Source organism: Gobius niger (genome assembly GCF_951799975.1).
Source record: "Gobius niger genome assembly, chromosome: 3".
NCBI lineage: Eukaryota > Metazoa > Chordata > Actinopteri > Gobiiformes > Gobiidae > Gobius > Gobius niger.
The window spans coordinates 34,448,946-34,464,471 of NC_136854.1; the positions used below are offsets into that span (position 1 = coordinate 34,448,946).

Consider the following 15,526-nt stretch of genomic DNA (forward strand, 5'->3'; position numbering starts at 1 on the left):
TCCACCTGCTGTACAGTTATCTCGTCCGTTACAGGCCCTAGTCATACAGTATGAAAACAAAATAAAACACTGGGATAAAGTTCAGTGTCTGCTCCATCAGCACAAATAAACAAAGGTGATTTTTGTTCCATCATAGTGTTCAAAAAAGTTATGTCAGTATTCAATCACAGGTGCGATTGTTGAAGGCTATAAACTTTATCGACTAAATCACAGACATAAAAAAAATGACAGAGTGCAACCTTTTCTGTTTAAAAATGCATCTGTAGAGTTACTGTAAGGAGGCGCCCGCCCTCCGTCTGAAATCATGACATCAAGTTCTAGAAAGTCATGAACGCAACGAATGAGTGGCAACATTTTGCTATCCAAGAAGATACAGTATGGAACTTGTTATGATGACTATACAACCAAATATGCAATCTGTCTTGTATATGTGATGATATACTGCTGGAAAGGAACCGTCATGAAACGTGTCAAACTCCAGTGAGCATCACATTTTTGTACACTGCCTGGTCAATGAAGACACCAGCCTGAGAGTTATCAGACCTTGTTCAATGATTTGTATTTCAGTACCCTGACACTAGGACTAGATCTTTAGGTATTTGGGTTTAATTTTGAGTGCTTCAACAGATGTTTAGTGTGACTATCCTTCTCAAAATTAATGAATAAATGGTTGAAGGTCTGATTTAGGGCTTGGTGTTGTCGACCACTGCCCTACAAAAGTACAAAAGCCTGACAAAAAGAACATTTGTGCTATTGCCTATAGCTATATTGCCAATCTAAGGTCTGTGGTTTAACCTCTTAGCCCCCGCCTGAATCGAGCGCATTTTCTCCAGTTCAGCTTTACCCAAATCTAAAAGCTTCTCACCTGGAGACCTTATAGGCCAGTGTAAGGCCTCATTCGAAAGCTAAGCCCTTCAAAATTGATTTTTGCTTGTGTCGTTGCACTGTTGTCGTCACATTTTGACCTTTTTTGTTTCGTTTTTGGGTGAGGAGCTCAGTTACCCGGGAGGAGCTCGGAGTAGAGTCGCTGACCCTTCACATCGAAAGGAGCCAGCTGAGGTGGCTCGGGCATCTGTTCCAGATGCCTCCTGGTCGCCTCTCTCGGGGGGTGTTCCAGGCATGTCCTAGTGGGACAAGGCCTCGTGGAAGACCCAGGACACGCTGGTGGGACTATGTCTCCGAGCTGGCCTGGTGTCGCCTCGGGGTCCCCCCAGAACAGCTGGAGGAGGTGTGCGTGGGTCTGGAAGTCTGGGCATCTCTGCTGAGACTGCTGCCCCCGCGACCTGGCCCCGGATAAAGCGGAAGAAAATGGATGGAAGGTTTTTGAAACTTTTTTTGTTGCTTTTGTGTAACATTTTTGTTGCATTTTCATCCTCGTTTAGATCTGTTTTTATCACTATTTTGAAACTTTTAGATTTGGGCAATGCCAAACTGGAGGAAATGTACTCTGTTCAGGTGGGGGTCAAGAGGTTAATATCAATATTTCCACTTCAACACAGGGATGATTACTTAACCCACTGTATGAATATGTCCATGTCATCACATTAGTAAAACATGTAAAAGGAATAACCTCGTCATTTTGCGACTTCAGACTTATTGCATATTATATTACAGAACGTGGGAGACTCTTTGTTTCGTTTCAGGCGGTGTCTTCTTTTCGGCAGGTACTCAGATGCTTTATATGACTGGTCTCTCTTTGCTTCAAACTTTACTTCAGCTGAGCATCGCCCACAAACCTACTGCACTGATGATATTACATTATTCTCTGTCAGTCCCGTCTCTCAGTCTGACTTTGTACCGTTCAAAAAGTGGTCATTTCTTTGTCACTGGCCAGCAGTTTTAAGTCGTGGTGATCCTGCTTCAGTGTAAAAATAAGCAATACATTCTGCTGAAAGTCTACTTAAAGGAAATGTACAAAAGCCCAGCATTACACAAAAGGCAAAAACAATATTTTTCAAGCGGAAAAAGATATAGATTTGAATTGTCATTTTGTAGGTTATACTGAATTACTGGAGGGCCATAGTCCGAGTAATAATCTTCAAATGTCTGATTTGATTCGTCAGTAGTGTATTTTCTATTAATAATGTGTTGTTAATCATTACAATAATTTAATGATTTGACTCAACGCATAATTACAATAATGATAATACTTGAAACTTGAAATTGGGCAAATAAATAAACCAGAGACTGAGACGGGTTACATTCATTTGGCAGAAGGGGGTCAGACTCAGCACATGCGTCACACGCGAGTGACCATGTGTGTCTCGACACACGAACTGCACAGTTATGAGGCCCTTCATGTTGTAAAAATGGCTCTAAGTTTAGGTGTTCAAGCCGTCCTTCATCACATGTAAACTGTTGTTCCACAAACTGAACACATGCAAGGCTCATGCTGCATCTCCAGGTTACATTGTCTCTCTGCACAACAGCACTACATTATCAAGGGCTTTGTGTCAAGACTTTCCATAGTTCCTTCATTTACTCTTTTACATATACTTTATTAAAAAATAAAGAACTCGTGCAATGATATATCCTAAGTGATCAGCCTGTATGAAAATACTGTGATTCTTGTCAAAGATTAAACAAAAATAGTCCCCTTATTATATCCTATTTCATCCAAAAAGCGTCTCTGTGAGGTGACGAGTGCACACAGGCCGTGCCCGGTCTATTTTAGCCGCACGTGGGGCGTGTTGAGTAATTCGGTGCTGCCGGTGGAGGGGGAGGACGTGTTCCCGCTGGTCAAGCTCTGGTTGGAGCCCAGGGTTCTGGCCCCTGTCCTGAGCAGCTCTGAGGTGAACTTGGGCTCAGCGGTGCCCTGCGAAGAGAGAAAGTCAAAGCCTTGTCCTTCAGTGTCTCTGTCGCTGATGAAGAGGTCCTCCTCACCCCACCCCCCTCCACTGTTCCGGGACGTCCCGCCCCTGCCTCCGCCCGAGTCCTGGCTGGAGTGGAAGCCGATGGGAGAGTCGCTGCTGCTGCTGGGAGTGGGTGAGGACAGACAGAAGTCCTGACTGTTCTGGCGTCTCTGGATCAGGTCCTGGACTGACATGGACTTCCCCAGGCTTCGGTCCAGTGGGACAGTCCCAGAGCAGCAGCTGTGCACCGGCGCTACCAGGGGCTCCAGCTCTAGGCTCATGTGCCTCCTCCAGGACCCCTCCTCCTTGGCGTTGAGCTTGGTATTGTTTGTTCCCCTCTGGAGCTGGAAGCCCAGTCTGTTCAGTCCCAAACCCACTCCGAGGTGCTCTGCGGGGACACTGTCCTCCACATCTCCTTGGTTCCCCAGGCCTCCAACAAAGTCCGTTATTTCTGGCGGTACTTCAATGGAGGTGGCCCGCATTAGCTTGTTAGCCCCTGTGCTCCTGCTGGGAGGGGGCGGAGGAGGAAGCCTGGCCAGAAGAGGGAAGCCCGCGTCCCCCATGCCTCCACTAGACACACTGTTGGGGGTGAGCAGGGGCGGGGAACTACCCATGGCCTCGTCTGCACTCTCGGGCGTGGTGGGCTGGCGGTGGCGGCGATGGTGGGGGTAATGGTGGTGGTGGTTGTGATGGGGCAGCGGGGACGGGCTGAAGGAGGAGGAGGGGTGTGTGGATGGAGGGGTCGAGGATGTGGCATTCAGGTTGAGGTTGAGCTCGTTGGGAGGGGCCAGGATGAGGTGCAGCCCGCCCTGCGACAGATGAGAGTTGGTGGAGGAGCGAGTGACGCAGCCCCCAGAGGGCGCTGTCCCACTGCTGACCTGAGTGGAGCAGGACACGTCTTTACTGAAGACAGAGGAGTGGTAGTCCGAGGTCTGCTCCAGCTCGAACAGCGGCAGAGAGGACAAAGTGAGGGCCGACGACGAGCCTTTTCTCAAAACCTGACGATAAATGTCCAGGAGAGAGTCCAGCTTGGACTCAATGGACTGCACCTGGAACACAGGGGGGAGGGCAGATCGTTAGTGAGGTGCTTCTGAAATAAACAGGAACTGATTACGCTACTGCAAGTTGGACAACCTTGTAATATTTTTATGCAAAGAACTTCTTAGTTCTCATTTGATGTGGGACTTTTGTCTCTTTTCATTCATTTCAGACAATCGGCACATCTAAAACATATTTATAAAATGATTCTATCTGGTATTGCCTGAAGGATGTGGAGGAGGATATAATGCCTTTAAACTCATATAATTTCCCCATTATGATTTACAGAAAATTGCTACTTTCACAATTAACAAAAAATATTTGTAAAAGCTTGCACACTGTCATATACTGTACAGTACAAATTGCACTATAATTATACAATGAACATTATAATAAATACATACATAACTATACATGTAATTGTTTTCTCTGTTCAAGCTTAACTCTCTATTTTGATCATAGTTTTGCATCCTATATATTAGATGTTTTTTAACACACATATATGGTTTCCTTATCTAGGGACACTGATAAAAACCAGCATGCAGCTAAAAGGGCTCGTCTAAATTGGTTTTTATATGTGAAAATAATAAAAATAAAGTAATTATATCACATCTAACAATAAGAGTGAACAGACCTGTCTCTCCACTTTGCAGACGCGGCCCAGCATGCTCATGTCCTCCAGGAGGTCTCCTTCAGAGAGCAGCTTCTCGCGGATCTTCTTGTCCAGAGGGATCTGACCTTTGCCCAGGATCTGGTCCACTCTGAACAAACGGTGCATCGTTAGATGTGTTCACAAAAGTTTTGATTTTACACTGGCAAAGCAGAAGTCCAAGAGGCAGCCCACAGAGGGAAAGCATTATTATTCACAACAACATAAAGTCCTCGCTGGATTTTAATCAGACAGCACATTTTATGGGCAGAGTTTTTTCACAATACCACTACAGAAAACTTTGGAAAAACATTGTGCAAATACATCTATTTTAAATTTAAATTAATCACCAAATGGTAATGTCTGTTTTCAATCCAAAGAAGTCTTTAAAATATTTTATCAATCAACAAACAAAGTTGCAAGCAAAATCATGCACTGGACTTCTGTTAACTGCAGTCATTAATCATTAACATTTGAAAAAGACACGTTACATTAGTAGCATTCAAAGTTAATTCTTCTGAATCAAGTAATTATGCTTTTGTCTAAAGTTCACTGAGCACATGTTAAGTCACTGTTACAATTTGAGAAACAAAATTAACAAACAAAGTAAGTCACATAACAGACAAACAAGATTTGTTAGAGTTACACATTTACAAAAGAGGGAAAGAGTAATACAAAACTTCAGTTCAGTCAATTCACTAGGAATATGCAATGGTGCTGCTTTCTGAATTAGAATTGTTTTGTGTGTGTGAAATCTGACTTTCACATTGAAGTGAATCTCTCACAATGTCTAAAATATTGTGGAACAAAACTTTCAGAAGCTTCAAGCAGATCTTTCTGAATAAAGTTTTCTAATCTATTCGTTTTTAGAATAAAGATCAGATATTATTCAAAACCTTTGCTTGTAAATTGACAATCACTGAGACCATATTTAGTTGATTATGTACGAACTAAAAGTGAATTGATTGACGTTTGCACAGTGACCCATGGGTGGGCTGAGGGGCGGGTGCTGACCCCTGGGTGGAGTTCTTTCGGCCCTGGCTGTAATACACAGGCAGAGACGGGGAGGTAACGATCCGGGCTCGACTACCCAGGGACTGGGGACCTACTATCATGTCCAGCCTGTGGAGGAGACACACACATGCTCACACACAGTACAGTATAAAGCTCTTCAAACAAGAGACCACTGTCAAATGATAATTACTATAATGCAAATATAAGATTGTAGTTACATTACTATCCACATATGGGCATTTATTTGGCCCATTCGTCTTTCCCACTGAGGCAACCTGTCATCTGTTCCCAAAAATTAGGGGATCAAATAAAGCCAAGAACTTTACAAACTAACTAGGTGTGAAGTAGTTTAAACGACAATGCTGCAGTGGTCTCTTTTTGCAGAGCTGTAAAATGTGGTGCATGGGACAAACCAATGTCCATCTATAGTGAACAAAACCATGCAGACAAATGTGCCTTTGTGTGGTACAGCACTTCTAAATGACAATAATCCTACCGGGTCTGCAGGCTCTTGATGCGGCAGAGCATGTCCAAGTGACCGGCCGAGTACTGCTCAATCACATCCTTCACATCGTACGGACGCAGCGTCTCCTTGAACTTCTTCTTGGCCACATGAAACTTCATTATCCTGAGAACATCAGAGCACTTCATCAACAAAACCACATGGGGGAGCTGTGGTGCAACCTACGCACTTACTACTAGCGTTGCTATATTTCATGCAAGTGCGGGTTCTGAGTTTTACCCAAATACTCCAGTTATCCAAATCCTTAAACATGTTGCGAAAGTAATGTCAATAAGTGGATCATGAGCAAAGAATTAACTGAAGATGCACTGTAGTGAGGTATGGTCTGCATTTGTGGTATTGCGTTTAAATACTTTTCTTTCTTTATTTCAATATATTTAATACATGAAAAATGCAAAGTTTGAGAGCCTGACAAACTATTGATGTATTCCAGTGACATGACTTTCTACTGTTATGGCCTCCAGTTTGAAGATTTTTCCCCATTCAAAACACACACAAAAATGCTCTGAATTCTTAACTGAACTGATATCACGAATGACATAATGGAACTGGGGAAATAGAAACAAATAGAAAAAAATATTGTGGCATATGTATATCGAGCTCCTGATTAAACCTTTACAGAGAGAATAGAGGAAGAAAATCATTTCAATGACAGAAAACATACATGTGTGTAGACTATATTGACCGTTTCAAATCAACATCAGATTTAGATTTATAGAAGAAGACTCCGCCCACTTTTTTACTAGGTCCACACTAGGGCTGAAAGATATGTCGTTATCGTATTGATATCGAGATACGAACATTCAAAAATCTTAAAATCGAAAAACCAATATATAAGTCATATAGATTTTCATTTGTATTATGACTTTATTTTTCTGAAAAATGCCTAGTTTTCGCCTAACCCATACTTATATTGTAACGACATCAAGACATCTGGCATGAATATCGAGACATGAATTTTTATCCATATCGTTTAGCCCTAGTCCACACAAACCAGGAACTTGTAAGACACATTAAGAAATACATTTAGAAATATGAGAGAGGGTATAGTTTAAAGTGGCATTCTGATAAATGATATATCAGACCATTTACCAATATTCATTATTTTCCATCACGGTCATATGAAAAATTAAGATTGTTTATGATTGTTATGCTAACAGCTTGTTATGTTTTGTATACGTGTATCTGCTTGCTGTGTAATGTGACTGACTTCACACAATCTTTAATCAGTTTAATTTGTTTTCTGTTAGTTTTGGAGAAAGGGTGATCTGTGAACTCAATTATCAATTATGTCAGGATTCTTTCTTCTCATCAATATCGTTTAATGTAAAAAAAAATATATATATATAATAATAATAATAATGAAATATCCTCATACTGTATTTCATCACTTTAGACCACGGGGTTTGAACTCGTTTTTGGTTGTGGGTCGAAATTCAGGGCCCATGGCGGGTCGCGGGCCGCATATTATAAAGGACTGTGGCCCAATAACAACGGATTATTGCCCTTTATCAGCCTGTGTTACACGTTTCTCAAAGTGCTACATAAAGTTGTTGTTCAGTCACTTCACACTCGATGGTGGTAAGTTACCATTGTAGCCACAGCCGCCCTGGGGCACACATGGCTATAATATGCTTCTTTATATCCTAATCTCTAATTATGTCCTAATTATGTCTCTGCTGGACACATATGGGCTGGAGTGAGCATTCTGGTTATTCTTTAAAAAATCATAACTCCGCACAGGAAGAGACATGTGCTTTAGACCCATAAAAAGGTTATATGTAGAATGTTATGATGTGGATATAACCAATAACATGCATTCTCCAGTCAGAAACATCTATCAGAGACCTGTTGTATTATTCATAAACCCCAGTAAACCTTGTAAATATTGTGTTAGGCTCACCTGACAGCTCTGATGACGGTTTTGACGGAGGGCAGCAGGTCCTCCACTGAGATCTCACAGTGGCAGCCCTTCTCATCAAAGGCGTCGTCGGTGGCCATGTTGGAGTCGGCTGCACGGACAAAAAAAAAAAAAGGATTATCTCCACCTCCTTCAATAGGACACTTCACAGCAACGACGTGAAAACAGATTACTGCAAAAGGATTATTCAAAACAAGTGTGACTGTGCTTGCATCCCACACATCCTCTTCCTGCTCCTCACTTTCACAAAGAGTTTTCCTCATATAAAAGCTCTACTTGTGATCTGTGAATTTGGTGAAAGGCTCTGTATTAGGGCAGCAAACAGACAGATTATATATCTATAAATAAGATTGAAATCAATAGGGATTTCTGTGAAACTGCAGACAGGGAGAACAAAGCTGCCGTAAGGAAAAGCATAGGTTGTTTGTCTTACATTTCTGCAGAGTCTGTAAACTGAGGTCCTTTATCATGCTTTGCTAAAACTTGTTATGTTCTCAAGGACACATTGGCCTCAGTATTTAATTATAAATGCCTGTATGTTAAATAAAGCTGAGAACAAATGATCATAATATGTTCATGACATCAATAGATGGGAGCAAGTAAACTGAACCTTCCCCTATTGTATAATCCAGTGTTTTTTAACCTTTTATGAGCCAAGGCACTTTTTTTCATTGAAAAAAATCACGAGGCACACCACCAGCAGAAAATGTTCTCATCAAAGTGTCTTGACTAGGAACACCGTATAGTCTCACGAGCCACAATGCCTCACTAATTCTCTTGTCTCAAAGAAATCAACTACCTGATATGGAAGAGTATTATATGGTTACTCTGCCGATCACTAGACAGCATAGACGCTTGAAAACAGTACATTATTTGTGGATAATAATGCATTTGTTTTAAAAAACCAACCAGGTGAAATTGGATAATTTCCCAAGGCACACCAGACAATATCTCACGGCACACAAGTGTGCCACAGCACAGGGGTTGAAAAACACTGGTATAATCTAAATAGGATCATCAGACCTTCTGATTCTATCTTGAGATTTTGAAAACACGGTGGTCCAAACAAATGCATTAAAGTAATAAAATAATAACATTTATGAGACCAGAGTCAGATCAGGCCTGTGCACTCATAACTTAAAGTGGACAAATAATGGATATAGGACTTAAAAATAGACTTAAAACATAATTTTGGGTGCCTCAGCATTGGTATTTAACCTTTTATAATTCGAAATTATGCAAGAATGTAAGAATTACATAGTAACAATGAAATACAGGCGCTAGGGCTGGTGAAGACTTTGCTTATTAAAAAACAAGTACCGGTACTTGTTTCAGTTTATATACACTTTGAGCAGAACAGCTCAAAACCAATATCATGTCGGATTAAGGGCTTTAAAAGTGTGACAGACATTTTTTTTTAAAGTATTATTATTCAGGATTAGCCCAGAATTACTCAAAACTGCTTAAATGGTGTAAAATGCTACGTTGACAAGGGAACAACATTATAACAAGTACATTTTGCATGATATGTCCACATGTTTCGGCTACACTTTGCCTCAGACCATTAGCAAAAGTGTCCCGTGATGTTGCTGAGACTCATCAGCACATTTAAATGTTGGTGAACGTTGGTTTGTACGGAAACGCACTCTTCAGACTGTAAAAAGGGTCGACTGCTTGTGTCTACTTTACCACAATCAGGAGACAGTTCTGAAGAAGTTGGACTCCATCTAAAGATAATGTCAATTTAGCATAATATGGGTCATTTTTTGAATAATTTGTACATCTGCTAATAGGAATGCATATATAATTTAATATGTATAGGCAAAAAGTATTAAACAGAACTAAAGTCATTCATATTTTCATATTTTTAGTCGCACATCTGTACTATCTGTGTAAATGTAGTTTTCTGAAGTCCACTGAAACCCAGTGAACTCACGTTTCTGCAGATGAATCACCACTGATTAGGCCATATTGAAGACAAGTCCATTTGAATAAGCCAGTTTGTCAGTGATGAGCAGACAGTGCGCGGCTAACCACGATCTGACCAGGTTGGTTTTGGCTTGCACACTTATTGATTTGCCTGAGCCAGCTGGAGCATTCAACAGCCCATATGGCTCAGCACTCCCACCTTCCATCAATCCATCAGTCCACCCACCAACACCCACTGGCAGCTGCCCAGCTCGGCCCGCCAGGCTCTCAATGGTGGTCCAGGGCACGCTAATGCTACAATTAGCGTTCCTCCATTCAGGGGCATGAATATTTGCGGCAAGATTCACAGTAAGTGGACAAATAATTTCTCCTTTTTTCCCTTTTACGTCACATTTCAGCTTTCTAGACTTGAAAGGTATAGGTCACGTAAAATTGTGTGTAAATATTTCATAGTCATTATCCATCCGAATTGTCAGATATGACTATTCGGATTGTCATATCTGAGCAGCACAAAACCACCATGTTAAAAAAAGCAATACAATACAACACAATAAAAAAGCAACAAAAACACTACTGTAGAGTGATGGAAAAGCAACATAAAAGTCACAAAAAGCAAGACAAAAATGCGTAAAAAAAAAAAACGATGAGAAAGCAACAAAAACACAATAAAAACACGACATGAAAACTAAAAAAACACAACAAAAAAAGAGATAACAAAGAGACAAAAACACGCTTCAAAATTGGCATAAAAATGGAGGTCTTAGCTTTCAAATGAGCCGTTATATTGAGCAGAAGCTTTTAGGTTTGGGTAAAGCCGAGCTAGAGAAAAAATGTGCTCGGTTGAGGTAGAGGTTAAGAGGCAAAAGAGATATTCACCAAAAACCGAACCGATATTCAGCATTTTGACGGTTACCATAGTTACCAGTGCAATAGAATTCTTAGCTTCCCACCAAATCGGCTTGAAATTATAGACTGTCGTTATGCCGTGAACGCAACCAATTGTAGAGAATCTGAGCTTGATATAACAATATACAATATACAAAAAAAAAAAAAAAACAGAGTCGACTTAGTAAAAAAGCGTCTCCCCGACTGACCGTCTGTGGTGGAGCGCGACTGGCTCTTGAGGCGCAGCGAGGGTCTGAAGCGCGTGCGGTCGTTGAAGCTCCAGCTCTTCTGGACTTTGGCCGGACTCGTGCCCTCAGTGCCGGCGTCGGCCACCGGGGAGCGCCGGTCGTTCATCGAAGAGGTCTGTCGATTTTTGATGCTCTGGCCGCGGGGGCTGGCCATCCGAACCCGCTCCTTGAAACTCAATTTTTGGCTGAGAGTGTGAGATAAAAACAGAGCGGAAATGAACACCGGTGTCAACCCTGAAATGTCCCTTTTTTTACATTATCAAATTGATCATACATTAGTTGTTTTTTTGTTTTTTTTAATGATGAGGTTTAAGTATTGTGGCAGGATACAAAAAGCAACATGCACAGCAGCAGATCCCTTGTGTTAGAAATGTGTTAGGATATTTTTAGACCTAGTACAGTGTGGCCATGACGTTCTTTTGAAACTCCTATTACTGATCAATAGCCTGGCCAAAGACATGCTGCTCTCTTATCTGAGATGATGAGGCGCTAACTGACCTCATCCGATTACATGGCCTGTTTGAAACGACGCCATACAGTGCCTTCTGGAGTGAAAAGCAGTGTTATTATAGTGGAATGATAGATCAATACCATGCAGGATGAAATATAGGTTTATCGATGCAGCTGTATGTAAGTCTCCATGCAAAGGAACACTCAGCCCGGCTCCAACAGGCATGGCCTCCTCACATGCAGTCAATAACTAGAAACTGGAATGCATGAGGGTTATTCGCCTATGCATATATGTATTGTGTATGGTATTACAATCGCGAGATCAATCACCAATGAATTGTAATTTGGGTAACGCTTTAAAATACAGCCCGCGGTCTGGGTGTTCGTACGGGTAACAAGAAAGTAATTACACATGTAAATACAGATACTCTTGCATGTGTATCAAGGGGGAACAATATGTAACAAGGCAGTACAAAGTGTAACAAGGGGGAACAATGTGTAATAAGGCAGTACAACGTGTAGCTACGTGTCAAGGTGTAGTAAAGATATTCAAAGAGCAATTAATGGTGCTGAGCTAACACATAGTTGTGGCAAAAGGGAATGTGGTATTATAAATTGTGCATTAATTTTAATGTTGCAGGACAACAGTATTACTGTTGTGAAAGTGAAGACATGACTCCAGGCATCTTTATTGATTGTTGTTTATTTTTTTATAGTGAGTTGCCTGTAACAAGCAGACACAAGACTGAACAGAGAAAAATAAAGCAAAACAAGTAAAAGTACCATGTTATCAATGTGCATGTGTACTGTAGCTAATGTGTGTACAGGAGAGCACGGGCTGTAAACTGAAGTGAGACTGTAACAAGAAACAAGAGTGAACAGAGAAAAAATAAGCTGAACAAGTCTCCAAAAATTATCACACTATCAAAGTGCATGTACACCATAAGTACATGTGATATGATGATGCAGTGGTTAGCGCTTTAACTTCATAGCTAGAAGGTCCCAGGTTCAATTCCCACGTCAGAAGGAGCCTTTCCTGCAACATTAAAATGTATGCACATAATACCACATTCCCTTTTGCCACAACTATCTGATAGCTTAGCACCATTAATTGCTCCATTTCTTTCATATTGTATTGGCCTGGCGGTTTTGTTATGATTGTATGATGTCACTTTTGAATGAAATAAATAAAAAAATGAAAATGGGTACCTTTACTACATCTTGTAACGTTGTTACATGTTGTACTTCCTTGTTACACATTGTTCTCCCTTGTGACACATTGTACTGCCTTGTTTCACTTTGTACTGCCTTGTTACACATTGTTTTCCCTTGTTACACATGTGGAGTACCTGTACTTACATGTGTAATTACTTTCTTGCTACCCGTACTTACACCTGGAACGCGGGCCGTATTCTAAAGCGTTACCGTAATTTGAAATGACGCTTTCCACAAATCGCAAAGGTGCAAATAGTTACTTCTCCAAACATATTCTGAAATGCAAAAATCCGCACTTAACCTTGATTGCCAGGCATAAATTGCAAATCTAATCACGAACGCAAAACAATACAATTATTATGCGTCTTTCCAAAATGATGCTGCAATAAAGTGAAAGGATTGTGACCTAATTAAGGCGAGACACTGCAGGTGAATAAGGAAACTTTTTGAAAAAAGAGATATCAATTTGAAACGTGCTGCTGCAGATTACTGGCATAAATATAATGGCAAATGTATTGTAAGTTTTCTGTTGCTTTAGGTTTTCATATAAAATAAGATTTTTTATGTGTAAATGCCTGAAACAAAATCTGATCGAGCCAGGTTTATGGGTGTAGTTTGTAACAAAGACTTTTTTCCAAGGGGGACTTTGAATATCTTGTTTAGTTTTCAAATAAGCTGATACGAAAAAAATGTGAAAATTGAAATTTTGCCTTGGTTTTCTAAATAAATCGGGCTAGGAATAGGTTGCGTTCATGTTATAGATTTTATTTCAGTAGGAGGGCAGTTTTTGATGTCCAAATGTTTCCCTGATCATTATTTGACAGTGATTGGATTCACAAACTGTCATAAGTCCTTTCTACTGACCAACATCAATCACATGTTTTTGGAAACTGTCACCACTTTTGGAGGCCTTTATGAAGAAATAATTTGACCATAGTTCATGCGACGGTTTTTGTTTCATGTGAATTGGCCCAAGAATTACAGAGAAATTAGCAATTAAAATAAGATCTGCATTTCGTCAGTTACCATAGTTACCGCCATGGGATTTTCAGCTGCCCTCCGCCTCAATGTTCAACTATAGGCACTTTAGAATGCTGTGATGTCTGGTGAACGCTACCTATTGGATATTTAAAATAATGAATTAATTAAAAATACTGTCCAAGTCCAAGGCTGGAGAATTTGGAGTCTGTAGGTGCTACTTACGCGGAGATAGTGCTGCACCAATGTGAGAAAACTGCATTTTGAGAAAATGTCCCTTGAAATTACAACTATAAATCTATGGTGAAACACTGAGAAACATGTTTCTGTGAAGATGTGGTATATTATTGTTTCCAGGTGAAAGTTTATATAAGAGAAAAGGCGGAAAAAAAGTTGCTTTGCCTGCAGTGTCTCCCCTTAAATACTCTTAAAAAACCTCCTAACCTCTGAACCGAACACATTTTCTCCAGTTTGGATTCACCAAAATCTAAAAGCTTAAAAAAAGCATCAAAATAGGGACGAAAATGAGGATGAAAATGCAAAAAAAAAAAGTGATGAAGATGTGCCGGAAAAGCAACAAAAAATGACAAAAACAATAAAGTGACCCAAAAATGCTTTAAAAAAAGTAACAAAAACGTGAAAAATTATCAAAAAAAAGTTAAAGCAGTACTAAGTAACTCATGCCCCTAGAGGCCATACGCGCCACTGCAGGTGTCGTCGAATGTTACGTTTTTTTGCTCATTAATTTTCCGTGAGAGTAAATAATACGCTGACAGAAAAGACAAAGGGAGAGAGGGATATTGTACATCCAATTACACAATGGAAATCATTTTTTTCTCTCAAACTTGTAAATACGGCTAAAGCAGTTAGCTTTGCCTGTTAGCCTGTTAGTTTCTTCCATTAGTGTGTATAGGGGCCTCCGGGTCGGAGCAGGGAAAGTTGCAATTGTGGTTTTCTGGCCAGAACCACCAGGGTGAGATTAAATCATCCCATTAACACTTGTATTACCCCTAGAGGGACTACGAAAAGGATTTATTAAGGTAAACAAGTTACTTAGTACTGCTTTAAAAACGCGGCGACAATGTGACTACAAAATTCCGATTTTGTAGGTCTCAGCTTTCAAATGAGACACTACACTGTTGCTCTCCGGTTGAGAAGCTTTAAGATTTGGGTAAAGCCAAACTGGAGAACATGTGCTCGGTTAAGGTGGGGGATAAAAGGTTAATAAAATAAATAAATCATGTATTTTTGGAGAAAGTGAATCATTCAAGGTCAGACATTATGGTGATTAGGAAAATGGGAAAAATAATAATTGAAAATACTTAAGCCGCAAATCTTGGCATTCTGGGAGCAGTCGATTTGCCAAAAGGAAAGGACAATGATTTGCTTTGTTTGCGAAGGGGCGTTTTACTGTAGTGAAAATGAGGAAGGAAAAATAAAGAGATCTCTCCAGCATGCTACACTCCATGGATGAGTTTCCAAAGGCAGGCACATGAGAAGGACGGCTAACGAGGTAAGACTCGAGCACAAGATGTTAAAAGGGTTTCCTATTATTATGTGTGTAGCGTGTGGTTGCAACACAATACAGATAAACCCATTATCCCTTCGCTCCCTGCGGCAACAGGAACAACTTAAAACAATTACTTCACGTCGTCGCCTTTTATTGAATGCGCCTCACAGGGTTAAAAAGGAAAATTATATCAGGCAAAAGTAGCATCGCTCAGGCACAGAGTAGATCACATCAAGCTGATTGAAGTCCACCTGGTTTACACAAAACGGGCTGACTAACGGCTTCCTACAGATCTCCATGCACCAAGAATTAGT

General features: G+C 40.6%; 1 protein-coding gene across 4 annotated transcripts in view; it reads right to left on the minus strand.

Annotated features, from left to right (window-relative positions):
* Window positions 1-1,753: 1,753 nt before the first annotated feature.
* kcnq5b (potassium voltage-gated channel, KQT-like subfamily, member 5b) overlaps window positions 1,754-15,526 on the minus strand; it is a 192,724-nt gene continuing 178,951 nt past the window's right edge. For 2 of the 4 annotated variants that reach the window (XM_079553308.1, XM_079553309.1), the window contains 6 exons: window positions 11,021-11,244; window positions 7,980-8,088; window positions 6,050-6,181; window positions 5,554-5,661; window positions 4,525-4,651; window positions 1,754-3,901 (listed from right to left, as the gene is read on the minus strand). In XM_079553308.1, the coding sequence (XP_079409434.1) occupies window positions 2,666-3,901; window positions 4,525-4,651; window positions 5,554-5,661; window positions 6,050-6,181; window positions 7,980-8,088; window positions 11,021-11,244 (1,936 nt within the window). In that variant the 3' untranslated portion in view covers window positions 1,754-2,665. The remainder of the gene's footprint in view (window positions 3,902-4,524; window positions 4,652-5,553; window positions 5,662-6,049; window positions 6,182-7,979; window positions 8,089-11,020; window positions 11,245-15,526) is intronic. The other 2 variants (XM_079553310.1, XM_079553311.1) reach the window with 1 other exon arrangement.